The sequence below is a fragment of the Trichomonas vaginalis genome, chromosome III (assembly GCF_026262505.1).
Source record: "Trichomonas vaginalis G3 chromosome III, whole genome shotgun sequence".
In the NCBI taxonomy this organism is placed as follows: Eukaryota; Parabasalia; order Trichomonadida; family Trichomonadidae; genus Trichomonas; species Trichomonas vaginalis.
The window spans coordinates 22,284,784-22,305,293 of record NC_067205.1 but is presented as its reverse complement, the minus strand read 5'-3'; the positions used below and the strand labels follow the sequence as shown (position 1 = coordinate 22,305,293).

The following is a 20,510-nucleotide window of genomic DNA, read 5'->3' as shown; positions in this document are numbered from 1 at the left end:
TTTTTTATTTCACTAAATTTTTTTATACAAATCAACTTGATTCAATGATGTAAGATATATCTGCTGAATCCAGTGATGATATAAAAACAAACGTTAGATCTGGTATATCTACATCAGATTATAATACTTAAAATCCAAATAGGAAAGCTGAGATCTTAGTTTATGGGAGTGAAATCACTTTTAATTCAAGTAATTGCATAAAATCACTATAATGTGAATGCTAAGCATCATTAACTCTCTACGTTTATTTCTGATCCAAATGCATGAAAAACAAAAAGAATTGTTAATGCTTTTGCTCTTTTACAAGCTCGCAATAACTACAGGTTCTGCATAAAGACAAATCAGGATAATTGAAAAAAAATTCGATATAAAATTATAATAATCCAAATAAGCAAATTTTAGTTTGCTTAAAGCTAAATAGGACTTTCTATGCCCTATAATATATCTAATTACTGCTGTGTCTCGTTCTTCTTGGAGATCTTCAGCTTGCCGAGGAACTTGGAGCGCTCCTCCTTTGTCTGGAAGCGGCCGTGTCCGAACTTGGAAGCTGTATCGATCCACTTGAGGTTGATTTCTTCTGTGGCGATACGGCGTGTGTTGATGTTGATTGTCTTGCGGAGTGTGATGGCGCGCTTGACTGTGCCGACAACAGAGCCCTTGATCATGAGGAAGTCGTCCTTGACAAGACCGTAGTGTGGGAAGCCACCCATTGGGTTGATTGACTTCTTTGTAAGATCGAAGGATGTTGAACCACCCTCGTTGATCTTGCCCTCAACTTCGGCAGCACCGATTCTGTAGATGCGCTTGTTCATCTCTGTACGGTGGTGGCAACCGCGCTGGCCGTAACGAGCGACTGACCAAAGAACACGAGCTGGGTTCCATGGGCCGATGCAAGCAACTTTCCTGCGGCCACGGTGGGTCTTCTTCTGAAGACGCTTTGTGCCGTAACGGTGGATAACACCTTCCCAACCGAAACCTTTGCCAACACCGATTGTGTCGATCTGTTCGCCCTCTGTGAAGACATCGGCGACCTTGATCTCCTTTTCGAGGATGGACTTGGCGTAGTTGAGCTTAGCAGCAACATCGCCACCGTTGATCTGGATTTCGATCATGTGAGCCTTCTTCTGGCCAAGGTGGTTGCCCTTGAGGACCTTCTTGGCACCCTGTTCGTTAGCATCAACACCGCGTGTTGTTGTCTTAGCGGACTGTGTGTGAGCGATGACACGGATGACTGTAGCCTCCTTCTGGAGTTCTTCGAGTTGCTTCTCGCGCTTCTCAGCAGCCTTGCCATTGGAGAGGCAAGAGAAAGCCTTGCGAGCCTTGGACTGGTACCAGTTCTTGTAGTAGTTACGCTTGACTTCTTCGTTGACATAGGAAGCCCAGACTGTTGTGACTGGCTTGAGGCCCTCAACTGTTGGCTTGTAACCGATGATACCAACAACGAACATTGGTGGTGTCTCGAGGATTGTGACTGGTTCGCAAGCTTCCTTCTTGTGGAGACGGGAGTTTGGACGAACGACATCACGGAGAACGTGTGTCATACCAGCCTTGTAGCCGATGAAAGCGCAAAGATGTGGCTTCTGGGAAGCATCATCCTTTGGCCATGAGCGTACGCGGCCACGGACGGCATGGGAACGGCCACGTGGGAGGAAGCCGAGAGAGCCACGGCGTGGAGCATTAAACTTACGGTGAGACATCTCAAATGAATGAACATGCGTCACTTTTTTCATGGCCGTGCATGAACGATAGGAAATTTACACCAAACTTATCAATTACCTTTCATTTATTTATATCTGTAATACATTCCTAATAAAGAGAATATACTTTCGATTTTAAGTCTCGAAACTTAATATTTAATGATATTTTTTCTGAAATCGATTATTTTATGCATTTTTGTCTACTAGTTAGTCAGACAAAGAGTTTTGCATTAGGCTAAATAATATATTTTCATAAGGATTTAATGCTAAGAATAGATTACAAATCATTTTGATTAAAAATTCATTATTTGATCATGATGAATGAAATATAGAAAGATGTAGTGAAATTAAATATTGTCAAACGAAAAAAGATACAATATAATTTAGTAATATTTTAAATGATATATATATAAATTTGCAAACAATAATTATATAGTTTCGATTATATCGAATTATTTCGCCTTATAATTTCTGATCATTTCCTGTATTTCAAAGATCTTCTTTTGAATATCATCTTGTTCTTCCTGTAAATTCTTGACATCTTGTGAAACTTCTTTGAAATCTTCTGTTAACTGGTTAAGTCTTTTATGTTGATTTGATTTATCATGTTTGTTTCCGTTTGATATTCTGTGAATCGAAAATCTTCCGACTTTTTCTTGTCCTTTGACATCTTTTGTAACATTGACGCTGTTGAATCTTGATTTTTTGTGGTGGTCTCTTGCTTTTCTTGTTACGATGATGCTGCTTCTTCTTGGAGCTGCTTTAGCTTCTTCTTCATCAAAATCGAATTGTACATCAGGAACCTTTGGCTGCGGTTGTTGTTGTGTAAGAGATTCGCCTGGCTTCGATTTTTCGTATCTTTCGTGTAATGGAGGTAATAAATTGATAATACCGAGAGTATTTTGAAGTCCTTCATCAGCATTCTTAAGGAAGCGATGATTAAGTAGTTCTTCTGATGTTGCACGCTTTTGAGGGTCCATTGTCAAACATCTCTTGACAAAGTCTCTAAATGGAGCTGAAAACTCTGCTGGTAGTTCAGGTGCCTCCTTCTCCATAATATTAACTATAGATTCCATGAACTTCATTCCTTGATAAGGCATTTTTCCTGTAGCGATTTCTATGACTGTAAGTCCAAAACTCCAGATATCGGATTTGCATGTATATCCTTCACCATTCTTGAGGATTTCTGGCGACATATAACATGCATCACCGAACATTGATAAACAAGCTTGTTTTCGAACGCCTCCTTGTATCAATGAAGTCGCTAATCCGAAATCTGAGAGCTTGGCTTCTCCTTTACTATTCAACAATACGTTGCAGCTCTTCACATTTCTATGAATTTGATGACATCTGTGGAAATAATCAAGTGCTTTTAGAAATCCGTTTATAATATTGGCGCATGCTAATTCATCCTTAATGCCTCTTGGATATCCGTATTTAAGAATATCTTCAAGTGAACCTGCGTCCATAAATTCAGTCAAAATCCAAACTTGAGCTCCTGTTACAAAAGAGCCGTAGTATTGAACAATATTTGGATCACTGCTCTTCGACCACATAGAAGTTTGTTTCTGAATGTTCTCTAACGGGTATGGGAAATCTTCGAGATTAATTATTTTGACACAAAGTGTTTGTTGATTTGCAAGGCATTTCGCTTCGTAAACGTTAGAATACATTCCCCTTCCTACTTGATGAAGAATTTCATATTGTTCAGGAACAAGTGGGAATGACATAATAAATTTATTTCTGTGTGTTAAAACCGAAAACCAAAATCTTTTTGATTAGTCTGTGTTTTATTTGATGTTGAAGATAATTCACGCATAAGTGTGTAAACGATCATATTTTCTGAACTTTACGAAATAATTTCTAATCATTTGAAAGGTGTTTAGTAGAAAAGTTGAAATTGAGAAAAATATAGATTTTTGTATAAACACTTCCTGTGTATGTAAAATAAATAAATTTCGCAACGAACTTTTTTCTTGAGCGAAACTCAAGTGTTTTCAATGCATAAATTGAAAATGCCCATTGAAACACTCCTCGTTGTATTGTAATTTACCATTTTTGTAACGACTAATCAAATATTCACCATTGTTGATAAAATTTCTCACAAAATTTATGCTTTTCCGGTCAATTTATTCGCAATAAGTGCTGTTTTTTAAATAGATGAACCTCATGTTATGTGTAAAATGATTGTAACTTGTAAATAAATTAAACTCAAAATATCGATGACTTATTTTGGGAAGAATAAAAGAAAACATTAAATTTCAGGATTAGTTAAAACTTAGATAGGGAACGAAATAGAAAAATACTGATGTTCATCCTTAACAATAACAATGAAATACTAAAGTCAAAGAATACTTTTGGTTGTGGTTCTGGGATCATTTCTTAAGACACTTCAACCACTGATTCATAATCTATTCTAAGACGAATGAATCTGATGACGAATGATAGGAATCGGCCTTGGCTAAATTCGCTCTCGGGCGCTTGATGAGAACAAGGGTTCAACGATTTCATTCAGAAGGTTTTTTTACCCCAGATCCTTTTTGGAATAAGCAATATGTTTAATCTGTACGTGATCAACAAAGTTGTTTCCTGCTAGAATTTTCCAAATCATATTGATAATTCTAATAATTTTTCCATATCAAATTTAAACTATTAAATTTGGATTCAGAATAACGCCTTAAATAATTACAGTCTGGAAGGATATATGAATGTTTTGTTTATCAACGAATAGTTAACTTAATTGAAAATATATTTTAGAATTCTTGAAAAAAGGAAATATATAAGAATAATGATGAAATTTTTAGCCAGATATGATGGTTTTCTATAATATTTTTTTCCAATTAAAAACATAAATTGTATTTTTATTTCTGAGCTGGCATATACAATGGAATTTGGAGTGGTCGAGGTGGTATATAGCTTGATTGGATCTGATCTTGCTGTGGGTAGTAACTTGGTGGTGGTTGATGCCTTCTCATTTCGATTGGAGGTCTCTTATTATTTCCTGGTGGTGAATGGGAAGATAATGAAGGAATTACTTTTGAATTTTGCTGTGGAGATCTGTTCTGGCGACTTGGGATTGATCTCATTACGTTTTCTGTAGGAATTGTTATATTTTCTAATTGGTTGACCATTTCTTCCTGTGGAACATTCTGTGGTTCCCATGGTGACTGTGCAATAATTGGAGAATCTTCCAAAGATTGTACAGCTGAAGAGGAAGTATATGAATCTTCATCTTCCTCAAAATTGCCGCTGAGTTGTGCCAAAAGAGGGCTAAAATTGTTAAGAGGCGATGCTGGGACTGGATCTGGAATTGGTCCTGGTGTTGGTGCGTTAGATGTTGATTTTCTGATAGGAGCAAACCAACTAAGGGATCTACTTGGATGAAGATGTGGTCTACCCTCAAAGAACTGTGGTAATGATACTGGTGGTGGTGTTCCAAGGATATCTTGTGATCTATCTTCTCCATCATCGATTTCAAATTCCTTTTCAGCCAAGATATTGTTGAATGGGAGCGGTTTGGTGGAAGCCTCAGATCTGCGGCGTTCTTTGCTGCTGGCCTGTTGGATATAATTCAAAAGTTGGAGGCTGGCATTTGAATGTGTTCTTTGTCTTGGAGTTCCAGCGGTGCGACGTCTGATAGGTGTATCTGTCTTAAATGTGTTATTGTGAACGACTGGTAATGTAGCGAATGCTTTTGATTCAGAAAGAGATTCTGAGTAACTGTCATCATCTGCTTCATAAAGCTTATCATTTGAGATTGATGTTGGAAGCTCTGTCATTTTGCTGGCAGTGACAACTGTTTCTGCTGTAGTGGTCAATGGAGAATTAGAATTTTCATCAGAAATAATTGTATTTTCGAGGGAAGGTTCCTTCTTTTGTGCTGCATAAATGATAACAGGTGCACTTCCTGAAACTTTGATCTCAGCTTGGTTATCATTTGTATTCTCGGATTTCTCCTGAATAGCGCTGAGGTCATCGATGGAATATGCTTTAACTGACTCCATATCATTGCCAATAATTGTTTCGATGATAGATGCTTTTTCACCAGTTGTATCTGCGAAAGGATCTTTGATTTCCTGGCTATTATTGGGCTTTACATTCGATTTTCTTGGTGCTGAATCATAAACTTTCTCTTCCTCTTCATCACTTAAAATGTCAGACATATGTCTTTCGTCAAATATTGAGATATCGAATTTTTGGTAATCCTTAAGTGATTCTCCTGGAAGTTTTGAGGTGAAACCAAGTGGTGCATTGAATTCTTTCGCTTTATTTTCGTTGAGATGAATTTCGATGAAAACTATTGGATGATACTTTTGGGTCGGTGCTATTTCCATTTCAAAATAATCACGAACAACAAGATTTTCAGGGAACCATTTCAAAGGAATATTGACTTTTGCAAGTAAATTTTGTAATTTATCACTTGTAATAAGTGAGATAGATAATATGAGATCATTTTTGTTATTATAGCCACAGTATAGCTCCGGTGCTCGCTTGGATCTCAGATATTTTCTTCCGGTGAAATAAAAATTTCCTGATAAGGAAATGGGCTGAATATCAAGCCGAACGTCTATTTTCGTCTGAGCAAGATCGCCCTCATCAGGCATTGTAATTTGATTAATCCGTACACATAATTGTTTTTCTGACATTTAAAAATCTTGACACTTTTTTATTCTTGAAATTCAAATCTTTTTACAATTTGCCACTTCAATTAAGTCAGCGTAAGATTACAATATGTTGCTTAGTGTGTGTAGATCATAAATTCAAAGAGATTGACGTTTCAATTTCTAAAATTACTTTTGCTAGGAAGAACTTTTGAAAGATAGACTCAATCGAAGTTGATAAGCAATGAGTAAGGAGTAATTCTAACTAGATTTTTGTATCGTGATGGTTCCTGGCCGAACAATAACTAAATTTTGTAATGACATATTAATATCCTATTTTAACACTGAGGTTAGCATTTTTATGGTATAGGATATAAGTTGCTGCGTTCATTTCCTAGTTATCTAATTTGTGCCAAGAGCAGTAAAATCTGAATCTAGATTTTTTGATTATAATAAGATCTTCAAAATGCATATTATTTAATTTTGAATCTTTCAATCTCAAAAGTTTAGAAATCTTCACCGAATCGTTTGATCAAATCGAAAATATGAAAACGAGCATATTAATGACATATACAGATACTGTCCAGTGTCTGATGGTATGAAACAAATCTTCCCAAATCATGTTTGCCCATCAGATTTCGTAAAGAATGAGACCATAGAATGTAAGGGTATTATTCAATACTCGTACATAAAATCATCCGTGACTGTTTGTGAGGCAACTTAATAACATTAAAATAGCTGAGAGAATAAAAAGTCAAAAGATGATAAAAATAGACAATCCAAATCAACTAGTATTTGCATATAATTCTAAACTTCTACTTAGTTCAATCTGAATCAACAACTCATTTTGAAGCAATTATCATATTTGAATCATGTTTCATTAGATTATATGACCATCGTTTATTTAACCAAATAACATTGCCTTATAATGCATAGTTATATCAATTATTGATTCCCTAATGTTATAGGAAGCAAAAATTAATCTTCAAAAATATCCATGGAAAGAGGACTTTAAAACTCAAGCATCTAGTAGTATATTCAATGGATAGTAACTATTTCATATATTGAACTCTCAATAACCATTTCATTAACTCAAGATTATTACAATTGTAACGATTTTCATGTATCTCAATCTTCTAGATCTATAGCAATCTGTTTGTGAATTAGATTTCCAAAAATTTTCCAAATAAATGACCAAAATTGACAAAACCGCTGTCGATAATTGGTCATTTAGAAAATGAGCGTGCAGCAAGCTATTGACATCAAAAGAGTAGCAGTTCACCCAATTGTTCTTCTTTCAATTGCAGATCATCATAACAGAATTGTTAACAACAGAACTAAGAGAGTTATCGGTATTCTTCTTGGTGATGTTTACCAAGGACAAGTAAATGTTTTGCAATGCTTCGCTATCCCATTCGAAGAAGATATTGATAATCCAAACATCTTTTTCGTTGACACAAACTTCATCGATGAAATGTTTAAACTCCACAAGAAAGTCACACTCAAAGAGAAAATCATTGGCTGGTATAGCTCACTCTCAACAATATCTCCAAACGATCTCGAGATTCACAAGGTCATTTCTAAATATAATCCAACTCCAATCTTCCTTACAACCGATGTTGGCGCTTCAGATCCACATGAAATTCCAACATGCGCCTATATTGGCACTGAACGCGAGAGAGTTGATGGTCTTCCTCTTGTTACAACATTTAAGACTCTTCCAACAGTTGTTGACTTCTTGGAAGTTGAAGAAATTGGTGTCGAGCACCTTCTTCGTGATATCAAGGATGTTGATGTCTCAGAAATCGGTACAACCCTTACAAACAGTATGCACGGCCTTGCTGCTCTCGAACACAGACTTAAGGCTATCTCGGATTACTTAAATGATGTTATTGAAGGAAAGCTTCCAATCGAAAATGAAATCATTGGCGTTATTCAGTCAATCTTTAACTTACTTCCAAATCTTACATTAAAGGAGACTGTAGACTCCTTAGCTACAAAGGCTGATGATGAAACATTCATGATTTTCATCTCTCAGCTCTGCAGAAGCGTTGTCTCTCTCCATGATTTAGTTAACACACGCCACCCACCTCTCGCTGAAAAGGAGAAGGCTAAAGAGGAGGCAGAAAAGCCTAAGAATTAAATAATATCTTTTTGTTGGGATAATCTCTCTTTTTTTATACGAATTTTTTTAAATTATTAAATTTATTAGTTAAACTTTGACGATTTAATTTTCAAAACTTCTTATTTAACTAAAACAATGCTAATCCTACGTTTTAAAATCTTCGAAAATTCCAAATTTTTTTCAAAAATCGAAAAATGAATAAAAATTTCTAGAAAATTATTTTCATATTTTAAATTTCGAAAAAAAATTTGGAAATCAAACTTTCACGTTTATCTGATAAACAAGCTATATACATTAAGAAAAATCGATTCCCATTATAAATTTTAAAATTAATATAAAAAAAGTAATAATTTTAGTTACAAAGTATAATGAAAACATTTTATTTTGCTTTAGGAAACAGACAAATTACGAATCTTTTCAATAACTTCTTGGATTGTACGTTGTAAGTTCTGTCGCATGACATTATTGTTTTGTGTACGCATGTTAGCTGGGTATTGTGTCTCGAAACCGCTTGTTTGTATTTTATGCTCTAACTGAGAAGCGTCCGTAAGGATTTTATGGATTGTTTTGATATCATTATCTTTTTCTTCGATCCATGTTCTGAGCTCTCTAAATGGATCGACACCATCGAGTTGAAGATGGCAGAATGGGCATTTGAATGTTGAGTTCCTACGATTCGGTATTTCAACACAATCGCGATGAAGATAGCAATGGCATTCACTGCATTGAATTAATTCACCTGTACATTCGTTTTTACCGCAAATGCATCTGATTGTTTCATAGGGACCCAATTGACTTTTAGTAACTACTTTTTCTTCAGTAGCATACTCTGGTTTGAGCTCAGAAAGAATAAGATCGGCAAATGCAAGTGATGTCAAGTCAAACTGAGAAATGTATTCCTGATCTGGAGTACGAGGTTGATACATTCACAATGTCACTTTTTATTCATAAAGAATCATCACAAAATGGAAATTTAACTTACAAACCAAGGTTGATTTTTGGAGTCCTTTAATTTCACCGCATATTTGCTGTTTGAATTTTTCTTTTTGAATTTTGGATGTTGAATTCGAAGGAGTCTGATGATAGAGAATCTAAGAATGATTTTAGAATAACAAAGAAGGAGGAAGAACCAAACGAAATAACTGAAAAAATACCTCGAGAAGTTTTTGTTTCCGCCTTGCAAAATTGCAATATACCAGAAAACTTTAAAATCGTCAGAAAATACCTAAAATCTCATCGTTTTTCAAGTAACCTTATGGAATATCTACAAAATATTGTATCTTTATTGAATCCTGAAATATCTCCAGATCCAGAAACTCGAGACAGAGTTTTCAAACTTATACACACTATTATCGAAGACAATGATGTATACTATGTTCTAATTTATCAATTCAATTTCCACGAAATAATTTATCAATTCTTCCCAGAACCAGGATGCTTAGTATTACTTGCTGATTTACTTTATTTAGATCCGATAGAGAATGATGACAATACTAATTTCCTTAAAGTATTTACATTTTTAATGAATAATGATTTTGTAACGAGATTTATTGAAGTTTTAAGCAATTACACAGAAGATAACATTAATTTACTTATTGATATCATTCGAGCTCTCGGAAGATACAGAACATCAGAAATAAATTTAAACACAGAATTTCAAAAATACATATTAATTGGCGATAAGTTACTAGAGTTCTTAGGAAACTGCTCTGATGAGAACATTTTTGGCAAATTCATTACATGCTTAGCAAGAATTCAAGTCTCTGTACAAAAAATTACATTAAAATACATAGAAGATGATCAATTATTCGAGTTCTTACTGTCATTCCCAGAGAACTCACCTCTTATCGGTAAATCATTTGAATTCTTTAGGATTTGTCTTCATAGTCTGAGAAATTATCATTTCAACGATGAAAAATTCGAAAGACTGCTTCAATACTGCTTTAATTTCATCACAGATGATAGCCCTGTTTTAGGAGATGCATGTTACTTCTTTGCTCAAGCGATTCAATACTCAAAATCAGATGATGAAAAATATATCAATTATTTCTTCTCAGCAGGCTGGTTTAATAGAGTTTTCACATTGGCTAATAACAGCTACTCTTTTAGTGTTAAAAAAGATCTTACAGACGTAGTTTTGGCTTTTATTGACTCAACAAGGAATCCAGAATTAATGCAGCAGATGATTGACAGCGGAATCATAGGATTTATAGAAATGTGCATTGAATCAATGCCAGATCAAATGGAATGCTTTTTAGATGCGATTTATAGAATTTTAGAAGTTGCCGATAACAGTGATGAAGAAAGCTGGAAGTATGAAATATTCGAGAATGAAACCATCTCAGATATCATTTACAACTACAATCCAAAGAATGAAGACGAAGAAGATGCAATTACCGCTATTATGTCATTTGATCCTTATAAAGAATGATGTTAATAATACCATATACATATATTGACCAAATGGTCCATTATAATAGATTGTCTTTAATAAATTTAGATATTATTTATTTTATATTTGATAAACTGAGCTTTTCCATTACCAAACTATCTTATATGTAGTATATGTTCAAGCCATGCATGATAGATCATATTATATTTTATTTTGCATTTCATTTTATCAAAATTTAATTATAAGGTCACATATTTCTCGTCATAATATGAACCCTTAAAGGACCAATCTTTTCAGAAACTAATTATTAATTAAAATTTATCGATGAAATAAAACAAAAATTGAGAGAGAGGTTTTGAAAATTTCGATAATTTACGCTTCGTTTTATAATTTGATTGTATACAATTTTCTATTCATCTGCAAATGCAAACCATTGAATTTTACGCCGCTACAGAAATCTCTCAAATATTACTGTGATTCTCAATAATTTCATTTAAACCTCCGTAACAGTAGAATACTATTATACTTCTTTAAAAGCCTAATTTATCAAAATAACAGATTTTTACAATTCGTAAGAAAATTTGTCCAAAAAAGATGATGTCGCAATTCATTCCAACAGGGTTTTCATTTCTCAAATCTTTGAATAGTGGATTCCTTGGGCCGTCATATTTGTTAAAAAAGAATGATAATAACAAACAATACATTTGCAAAGGTTTTATAAAATCAGCAATTGGCGACGATGCTGATGTTGACAATTTTATTCAAATAATTAAGATTTCTCGTAAGTTAAAAGAAGCATGTTTCCTACCGTATCATTATTTCTACATCATGGATCAATATATTTATGCAGTTCGTCCATTTTTCGAGGGTTTAGACCTCTCCGCTTACATCGCAAATTGTGCAACAGATATTAACATCGTGTACGCTCAATGGAAGGTCCTTTGCCGACTTTATCGACATCTTCATAAAAGAAAAATTTCTCCAAATTTCATAAAACCAAGTAATATATTCATGGAAAATGGATCTATTGCATTTATTACCGACATATACCCACCTCCTCGTACTTTCAACCCGACAATTCATCGTTCAAACCCATTCGATGTTGGTTTTCTTTCTCCAGAATATTTAATACCAGGATCATTTCCAACATACAAGGCCGATATTTGGTCGTTAGGAATCTTGTTATGGTTTATGACAGTTAAAAAATTGCCTTGGAACATTAATAACGTTGTCGTAATGCTTAAACAAATACAGAAAGGATCTCCAGAGAATTTTGCAGTTCTTCCTGTTGAAATCAGAGATATCGTTGCATCAATGCTTGTTTTCAATCCAGAGAAGCGCGTAGACTCAGAAGTTCTTGTTCACTCAAGACCAGGTGCTTCGATGAACTCTCACGATGATCGCCATTCAACTTTGAAAGGAGCTGCTGATAATGTCCTCAAATCTGTGAAAATTTCAGCAAGTCCATCTGCTATTGGTGGTATCCTTCCAGTTAGAAGACGTAATCCAAACGAAGACGGCGCTCATGATGATCAGCACTATGGAGACGATATATCTCCACACGTTCCTCAAAGATTCACGAGAATGGTGAACTTGAGCTCTCAGAGACAGAATTCGCTTCATCAGCTTTCAAAAATCAGTGTTAAGTAACTTATTTATTTTTGTTTTATTTTATATTTGTAATAAATATCATTATAGAGTTTATACATTCAATTTTTAACCTTAGCTACTTAATATCAAGAGAATAACCTGTAGTTCATGGCAATCCAAAAGTGAAATCTTCACGTTTCGCTACTTTAACCGTAATTGGCTACCCAACAAACCTGCTTAGGCAATGCTATTAAGAGATGAATTTCCGAAAGTAATCCTCTTACACAAAGAAAAGATAACTGAAATTGAATAAAATTATATTTATGCATTCAATTGGGAATTTCTCGCATATGTTCGTACATGAGCAAATACTATACCTTTTGCGAATAAAGAATTTTTTCATAAAAAAATTTTTTAGGAATTAGCATATCGGCGTTTTGCGACATTGCCAAACGCCAGATTTTAACCCGACATATGAGCATAAGCTCGTATATTGGAATAAACTCGACTTATTCCATATTAAAGTTATTATAATAATAAGGCACTTAATGTGCAAATCTAATTGAATTAGAAAATGCACATTAAGTGCCTTTTATTGGAATATGTAATACCACATATGGAATATGAAATATGATTTGCGGAATACCACATATAGAATATGTAATCAAAATACAAAGATATTTTATATTGTTCCGTACCGAAATGCATCACTAGAAAAAGTGACAAAAAAGTGATACTTACTCTTATTTTGCGCGGCAACTTTTCTATATATTAATCTTAACTTCTTTGCAACCCAGCCTCCAATCTTCCCTTTATTTGCATCTAATGTCTTCGAAACCCTTCCTCCACTCATTTTATTTACTGCGTCATAAGCTCCAAGTGCTTTTGCTCCAAATGCTAATGCTTTTGTTCCCATTGCGCCTAAAGCTGCCCAAGCTACCATTTACACCATATTAAAATCATCTCTCTTCAATATTATCTCATAAAAGTTCTCGTTACTGGAGAAAGTCAATGAAACATAAACATTCTCACGGGCTTCGCCCTCACCGCTTTGCGGTCTATCTAACTTCTTTCTTATATCATCTATACGCTTCAAAATGTCTGAACAATCGCTAACATCTTCTACAACAGTTATTTCATCATGAATGACCTTCAAGAACAAGCTCATTTAATATGCTATTAAAATCATCTCAATAATGAGTCCATCCTTTCCATCTTTAGGTAGCACAACATCTTTCATTGAAGAAGGTTCGACAAGTCTTATGTTAAACTTACTGACAAAGTTTGTTATACTATAATGCTTCGGCGGCGAATACATGTAGTTTGAAAGACATAATATAGATTCTTCAGCAAATTCACTTATACTGGATTTTATAACAATGTTCTCACGAGACCAAATACCACCAATTGACAATCTTGTAAGCAATCCTGCTGAACCTTCAACTGTAAACGTCGATGGTAACATTCCACGAAGGTCATCTATTGACATCTTTGAGTCACTGAATTTAAAGATTTTCTTAAAGCAATCGTCATTATCTAACCATGCAATAGCTTTGAAGTTTTCATTCGAATAGACATCTGCTTCATTAAATGTAAAACCTGACTTCTTTGCAGAGATGACTTTAAAATCTATTGAGTTTGTTTCAAAATTATATGCTATGGTAACTTTTGAAGGTAATGGATGTCCTTCCGCAGTCAGTTGTTCTCTCACTACCGTTTGAAGCTTTGTGTTAAAAACTTTCATGTCATCTCCTGTGTCTAGGTTCACATACACAGCAACAGGAAAACTATCTTGCTTCTTTGTTTCATCATTATATCTCAAAACATTAAAGTTCTTCAATAATATTGTTCTTCCTGCTGGAATACTTCGAACCTGTCTGATTTCAATAGCTTTCTCACCTCCTACATACTCTACCCAGTGTCTTGGATATTCATAAGTATACTGACTTTCTTGAATTTTGGTTGGTTTCATCATAACATGTTCATAGTATATCTTTATACTCTTGTCAGTTAGACTCGGTGCTATGTTCTGAATATTTCTGACTTGCATTTTTAATTATAATAAAATGAAACATTTATTTGAAGAAGTAGATGAAGACATGAATGAAACTACAGACAAACTTAACTCTTCTCTTATTCTTCCTTTCAGCAAAGATTATGAATTCTGTTCAAATGGTGTGTATTTCTATTGTGGAAAGATGGGTTCAGGTAAGACATTTAATTTAATTCGTCATATACTCATAACAGAGCGTTTAGGAAACGACTCTTACTATGACCAAATCATTATATCAGCAACTTCAGACTCTATGGACTCAACAGCGAAAACATTTATGTCAAAAGTTCAAGCCTCTGTCGTTAAAGTTCCAGATAGCGAACTCATTGAATTTCTTCAACGTTACATTCGGCGTAAGAGGAAATATTATGCCATCGTTGAATTTATACAGTCAGGAATGCAAAAGACTTCTGAGGAGATGGAAAGAATTATTGACAAACACCACTTACGTCAATACTCAGGAGTTTACGATATGAAACGACTTACAAACTACATTCTATCAAAACTTTCAAAATACCCCTTCAAAAAGTATCCTTCAAACACTCTGCTCGTTTGTGACGACTTCGCCGGAAAAGGTTTAGTTTCAAAGCCTGACTCACCATTAGCTAACATCATTACTAAAGTCAGACATTACCATTTAACTGTAGCAATACTTATGCAAACATGGAGGTTTTTAGCTTTAAACATAAAACGTCTCATAACTGACTTCGTTATCTTTCAAGGTTTCTCACGTTATGATATTGAACTCATTTGGAAACAGTCAGGTATAACATTACCTTTTGAAGAAATTTGGGAAGCATATAAGTCTTTCATCTCTCCTCGTTCATACCTTGAGATTCATATCATGACTAATACCATTAAAGTCAAAAATATTCCATGGGAACGACCAACATCGTTTTAAAGTTTAACCTTCAATTGACTGATGGTAAACAAATTCCATGCATCTCTGTCGCCATTTCTGTTAATATTTTTGCTGTCATTCATATCATCCACTTCCCCATCCGTTAGCTTTTGAGGATATGCGTTAGAATAGCTGTTCTTAAATGAAGGCTTTTCACCTTTGAGAGCATAAACTCTATAACTTTCTGCATACTTTATGTTTGAACCTCCTGAGCCATCATTGACATAAATTTTTATAGGCTTCCACCCTTTGTTCATATTCCTGCTTCTTCCCTTTGCTCTTTTGTTCAGTAGTTCTACATCTTTATACACAGCTCCTGTCTCAGTGAATTCAACAATATTTTCATTCGTTAGCTTTACATTCAAACCCTTGTCGAGTATATTGTTCATTTCATACATATAAAAGGTTTTTATTCTATATGAAATGAGAAGCAAATCCATCTTAGCTGGTGCCGTTAATGTTCCAATTGAACCAACATCAAATGTTGACTCACGAACGACAAACAATATTGTCATAAAGAACTATAGTTCAGAGTGTTTGAAAGAAAAAGAACCAGAACTTAAGTCGGTGAATTTAAACTCAGCTTCAAACGCTAACGCTACATCAGATGTTAAGTTAGAGTATCCACCATTAGACCAAATTCTTTCAAGAGAAGCCAACGACAATCCTTACACAAATGTTCAAACAAATCCTTCAGATAACGTAGACCATTACCTTCTTCAGTTATACCAAACAATTTTACTCAAAGACAATAAGAAACTTTTGGTAAATCTTATAAGCAAGAACCAAATAATTCTAACAAAGGAGGACCTTGAAAATGTTATATCACGAATAACAGGAAAGCAATGTGTCATTGACTATCTCGACCCTGAAATCGAATGCTGTGGTCAAACTCCACTATTCATGAAAATAGGTAACATCCGCATCATTGAAACACCAGGAACTACAGGAGTTGAGTTTAAGTATAAATATTCGAACGAGTATACAAAACTATCTACTGACTATAAGCTTTGTTTGAAATATGTTTTAGTAAATTAAAGCAGTCAGGACCTTCGGTCTTGGCGCTTTGCGCCGTCAGTCAAAAAATTTCAAGTTAGCAATTTGTAATATCTATCCAAAACTTCTTCAACAGTATCGAACTCATCTTCATAATGCAAACCTAATCTTATTGACTTGGTGCAGTTTTCACTAACACAATATTTTTCTGTTCTCTTGACTGACATAACTAACTCATTTGTTTCATCAAACAGCAACAACCAAAGTTCATGACTAATACATAACATTCATACTTTATATTTTTAGCTCTGAGTTCTCTTGTAAGCTGTTGCATTTAATATTTTCTAAAAAGTCAACTTCAACAGTCATTCGCACTGGTGCCTTCAGTTCTACAGGCTCTCCTTGAAAGTCAACAAGTCTGAATTGCATGTCTTTCAAATTATGAGGACTAATGCGAACCATTTACCTAAATGAGTTGCTATGACAGGAACGTTTGGAATGAACATTGAATTGACTGCATAACAGAAGGATTTATATTCTACTGAACCTTTACTATTAACTCCTGAACTGCCTGTGACATTAGCTATTTTAGACTCAATGTATAAACAATTACCATAACATACGTATGGAACAGATTTCATCTCAATCGTTTTGTCAACACTTTTCAAAGGAAATGTCATATGGTATGCTCCCAGAAGCAATTGAACTCTATGACTCATTCGTGTTATCTTAAACTCCTTCGCATAACTGAACTTCAATGTTCCCTCAGAAGAGAGTTCGACATCTATGTTGTCAATAGTTTCTTCATTTATGAGAGTATCTATGACTCCAGCAATTTTATCTATTCTATACCCAGCTCTGTTAGGAAATATTATAACACTTATTTTGTCATCTATTTCAATCTCTATGAAATCTGTTTCATCTGTTATGACAAAAGTTGCGAGTATTGAAGTCAACAACTCTGAAAGCAAGCGCTTCATTCTGAAGACCTAAGTTTGTTTGTAGCTTTACTGTCCCGTATTCGTTTGGGTCTGTACTTTGCAAATAGAACAACATTTTATTCTCATTAAAATATGACTATTGCTGCATATGCGTATGAAACAAATGAAGCAAGAAGAGCACATGAACTAGTTAACGAAAACTCAACTTTAACAATTGAAGGCAATGATTTAGTCATTGACGATGGAAAAACTAAAAAAGTCATTGATTTCGATACTTTTAACACTTATGACCCATTCATTACAACAAGCAAGGTTCCCATCATAAATGATGGAACGGTGCAATATATAAATTCAACAGTAGATGTCTCATTAGTGAAAGTACTGAATGTTCTCATTGAATTACTAAAGAGCTTCCGATTTGACGACAACATTAAATGCTTAAAGAATTTAGTCATGAATGAGAAACAAATTCTCGGCGTTGCTGGTAGCAGTAATGATGTACACCTTATGACATTAGAATATTATAACGAACATAAAGATGAACTGAAAGGAGAGAAGGGTGACACCGGACCTCAAGGACCACAAGGAATACAAGGACCTCAAGGCGAAAACGGTTTGGATGGTGAAGATGGAAAGGATGGAAAAACTGCTAAATCATGGATATGGGACCTTATAAATACTGGTTTAACAGCTGCTTCATATGGAGTTCTTCAATACCAAATCGGAAAGATATGGGCAGTACTTGGTGAAGAAGTTTTAGATGACGTTAAAAATGCTTTGAACTTCATTTCAAATGGTTCGGATACTATTAAAACTTTATCTGGTTGGATGCAAGAAACAAGGAGTCAAATAGATACTGTAAGACGTATAGCAAACAATGCACGTACGGGATTGGATACTTTACGAGAAGCACAAAATACACTAAAGGAAGCAAATGATATTCTTGGCTCAGTATCAGACATGCATGAAGATTGGCTTAAAGGTATTGACAAATCTTTAAAAAATCACAGTCAGTCTATTGCTGACTACAAGAAAAGTATAGATTTTTTACATAGTGTTATGGACGTACATGATGGAAGCATAAGGAACTTACTTAATGCTAACAATAACTTACCAGGAACTATTAAAGCATTTATAAAGTCCTTTGTAAAACCTGGTGCTCTAACATTTAGGTCTTTGAGAGCAAGAGCATTGAAGTCAAGAGATGCAGAAACTCCAACAGAACCTACAGAAGGAACTGAAACAACAGAAACTCCAGAAGAACCACCAAAACCAACAGCTAATGAAATATTGTTCGAATATTTTCCAAGGTACTCTGTTCTCATTGCATACATTCAAGAAATACTTAAGAAAGCAGACTTGACTTTAGGAGATGATGAAAGTTCTGTATATCTTTCGTTCCAGTTTCAAATAGCAGAACTTTTGAGACAGATGTGCTTAATGTATGACAACATCTCTGATTTCACAAGATATGATGACGACCATGACCCCGAACACGGTGAAGAAGAAGTTTTACAAACATCCATTAAGACAGGAAAGGTTTTAACTCAAAGTCTCATTATTGACACCAAAGATGGTGAAGTGGACGTTCTTCAAGAGCTGAAGAAAAATACTTCTGAAGGAGGTGGTGGTAGGCATGAACTTGAAATAAATGAGATAGAAGAGAAATTAGCCGAAAAAGCAGATAAAAACCATGTTCATTATATAAGTTCAGACGAACAGATTATAACGGACTACCATGGATATTTAACACGAACTGAAGAAAGAGTGAAGACGGAAGATGTTAATGAAAGAAGATATAAATTCATTCGTGCTAAAGGTTATGACATAAGCTGTACTGTACAGTATGACACAGGTAAAGCACCAGAAGCATTTGGTTATAACAATGAAATTTATGCTTCATACTTCTTTGTTAACGGTGTATTAGTTGAACCAAGATTTACTTTGCGAGTTAAGGCAAAAATAACTTTTGAAGATGCTATTAAAAGTAAAGCTGACAAAGATGAACTTGACGCAACGAACAAAGTTTTGAAATCTCATAAACACAATATCTCCGATATAAATGAACTTCAAGCTACATTAAATAGTAAAGCTGACAAGAACCATACACATGAATCCTTCACTACTGTTAGAGCAGACGACATAATATTGAACTATGATTTGGGTTCAAGTGCACCTTTAGAGAATCCGAGTCCAAGCGTAAAAGATACACTAAACTCCTTAAATAACAAATGTATGAATATCGAAGGTCATGTCAGAAACTTTGAAACACATGAACTACCAGCAATGTTAGATAAGAAAGCAGATAAAGAACATACACATAACTCCTTCTCAACTGTTGCTATAGAAAGTATTGAAGGAACGGTTGGCGGAACTGGTGGGGATGCATTATATTATAAACCTCCTAACTTTCCACAAGGTTTAACATCGAATGAAAACATAACAACGAAGAAAGACATTAGCTGTAAAAATGTTTATGTTATGGATGATGAAAATAATGTTAAATTCACTGCTCAAGATTTATATGATAAGAAAGCCGACAAGAACCATACACATAAATCCTTCACTACTGTTAGAGCAGACGACATAATATTGAACTATGATTTGGGTTCAAGTGCACCTTTAGAGAATCCGAGTCCAAGCGTAAAAGATACTCTTAACAATTTAGATAACAGTTGCAGGAATATCGAAGATCATGCCAGAAACTTTGAAGCATATGAACTACCAACAATGTTAGATAAGAAAGCCGACAAAACAGAGCTTCAAACATTAAAGACTGAAATACTTCAAACATTATATCCTACAGGCTCTATTTATACGTCAATGAATTCAACAAATCCAGCAACAGTTCTGGGTTTTGGTTCATGGAAGCAGATTGTAAACAAATTCTTATATTGTACTAATAATTCAAAACAAGCCGGTGGTTCAAAGAAAATTAAAGAAGCAAACTTACCTCCGCACACTCATACAGGAACGACAAACTTTTCTGGCGACCATACCCACTCATTAAGAGACCACCCATTATACAACTCAGACTATGAAGCAGGCAATGACGTTTTATCTCCATCTTATAACAATTCAGCAAAAAAGACTTTTCGACCAACTGAACCAGGAGGAAATCATGTCCATACTTTCACAACAAATCCAACAGGCTTGGGTAAAGATTACATGCCACCATTTGTGACTGTATTCGCATGGTACCGCGTTCAATGAA

General features: G+C 34.6%; 11 protein-coding genes and 1 pseudogene across 12 annotated transcripts, besides 1 other annotated feature; 6 read left to right on the top strand and 6 right to left on the bottom strand.

Annotated features, from left to right (window-relative positions):
* Positions 1 to 61: 61 nt before the first annotated feature.
* Positions 62 to 1,697, bottom strand: TVAGG3_0743240 (60S ribosomal protein L3-related family; the record flags this gene model as incomplete). Its single annotated transcript, XM_001318182.2, has 1 exon — positions 450 to 1,697. One exon carries the CDS (start codon positions 1,695 to 1,697, stop codon positions 450 to 452), a length of 1,248 nt encoding a protein of 415 aa, XP_001318217.1.
* Positions 1,698 to 2,090: 393 nt separating this feature from the next.
* TVAGG3_0743230 (stress-activated protein kinase signaling cascade) lies at positions 2,091 to 3,432 on the bottom strand (the record flags this gene model as incomplete). The annotated part of the gene is made up of 1 exon (XM_001318181.1): positions 2,150 to 3,427. The coding sequence occupies one exon, from the start codon at positions 3,425 to 3,427 to the stop codon at positions 2,150 to 2,152; it is 1,278 nt and encodes a 425-aa protein (XP_001318216.1).
* A 469-nt stretch (positions 3,433 to 3,901) lies between these two features.
* On the bottom strand, positions 3,902 to 6,338 carry TVAGG3_0743220 (uncharacterized protein; the record flags this gene model as incomplete). The annotated part of the gene is made up of 1 exon (XM_001318180.1): positions 4,559 to 6,301. The coding sequence occupies one exon, from the start codon at positions 6,299 to 6,301 to the stop codon at positions 4,559 to 4,561; it is 1,743 nt and encodes a 580-aa protein (XP_001318215.1).
* Positions 6,339 to 7,433: 1,095 nt separating this feature from the next.
* On the top strand, positions 7,434 to 8,476 carry TVAGG3_0743210 (26S Proteasome non-ATPase regulatory subunit 7/8 domain-containing protein; the record flags this gene model as incomplete). Its single annotated transcript, XM_001318179.2, has 1 exon — positions 7,536 to 8,441. The coding sequence occupies one exon, from the start codon at positions 7,536 to 7,538 to the stop codon at positions 8,439 to 8,441; it is 906 nt and encodes a 301-aa protein (XP_001318214.1).
* A 336-nt stretch (positions 8,477 to 8,812) lies between these two features.
* Positions 8,813 to 9,349, bottom strand: TVAGG3_0743200 (FYVE/PHD zinc finger family; the record flags this gene model as incomplete). The annotated part of the gene is made up of 1 exon (XM_001318178.1): positions 8,813 to 9,349. One exon carries the CDS (start codon positions 9,347 to 9,349, stop codon positions 8,813 to 8,815), a length of 537 nt encoding a protein of 178 aa, XP_001318213.1.
* Positions 9,350 to 9,441: 92 nt separating this feature from the next.
* TVAGG3_0743190 (armadillo (ARM) repeat-containing protein family) lies at positions 9,442 to 10,961 on the top strand (the record flags this gene model as incomplete). The annotated part of the gene is made up of 1 exon (XM_001318177.1): positions 9,481 to 10,854. One exon carries the CDS (start codon positions 9,481 to 9,483, stop codon positions 10,852 to 10,854), a length of 1,374 nt encoding a protein of 457 aa, XP_001318212.1.
* A 448-nt stretch (positions 10,962 to 11,409) lies between these two features.
* Positions 11,410 to 12,465, top strand: TVAGG3_0743180 (cellular response to bisphenol A; the record flags this gene model as incomplete). Its single annotated transcript, XM_001318176.1, has 1 exon — positions 11,410 to 12,465. One exon carries the CDS (start codon positions 11,410 to 11,412, stop codon positions 12,463 to 12,465), a length of 1,056 nt encoding a protein of 351 aa, XP_001318211.1.
* Positions 12,466 to 13,576: 1,111 nt separating this feature from the next.
* Positions 13,577 to 20,510: part of a mobile genetic element that runs on past the window's edge.
* On the bottom strand, positions 13,818 to 14,455 carry TVAGG3_0743170 (uncharacterized protein; the record flags this gene model as incomplete). Its single annotated transcript, XM_051244944.1, has 1 exon — positions 13,818 to 14,455. A coding segment is annotated over one exon (638 nt), but the record flags the coding sequence as incomplete, so codon positions are not given.
* Positions 14,472 to 15,359, top strand: TVAGG3_0743160 (protein of unknown function, DUF4106 family; the record flags this gene model as incomplete). Its single annotated transcript, XM_051244943.1, has 1 exon — positions 14,472 to 15,359. One exon carries the CDS (start codon positions 14,472 to 14,474, stop codon positions 15,357 to 15,359), a length of 888 nt encoding a protein of 295 aa, XP_051091530.1.
* TVAGG3_0743150 (uncharacterized protein) lies at positions 15,783 to 16,397 on the top strand (the record flags this gene model as incomplete). Its single annotated transcript, XM_051244942.1, has 1 exon — positions 15,783 to 16,397. One exon carries the CDS (start codon positions 15,783 to 15,785, stop codon positions 16,395 to 16,397), a length of 615 nt encoding a protein of 204 aa, XP_051091529.1.
* Positions 16,650 to 17,411, bottom strand: TVAGG3_0743140 (annotated as a pseudogene). The gene has a single exon. A coding segment is annotated over exon 1 (762 nt).
* TVAGG3_0743130 (organellar and viral DNA polymerase type B) lies at positions 17,429 to 20,509 on the top strand (the record flags this gene model as incomplete). Its single annotated transcript, XM_001296346.2, has 1 exon — positions 17,429 to 20,509. The coding sequence occupies one exon, from the start codon at positions 17,429 to 17,431 to the stop codon at positions 20,507 to 20,509; it is 3,081 nt and encodes a 1,026-aa protein (XP_001296347.2).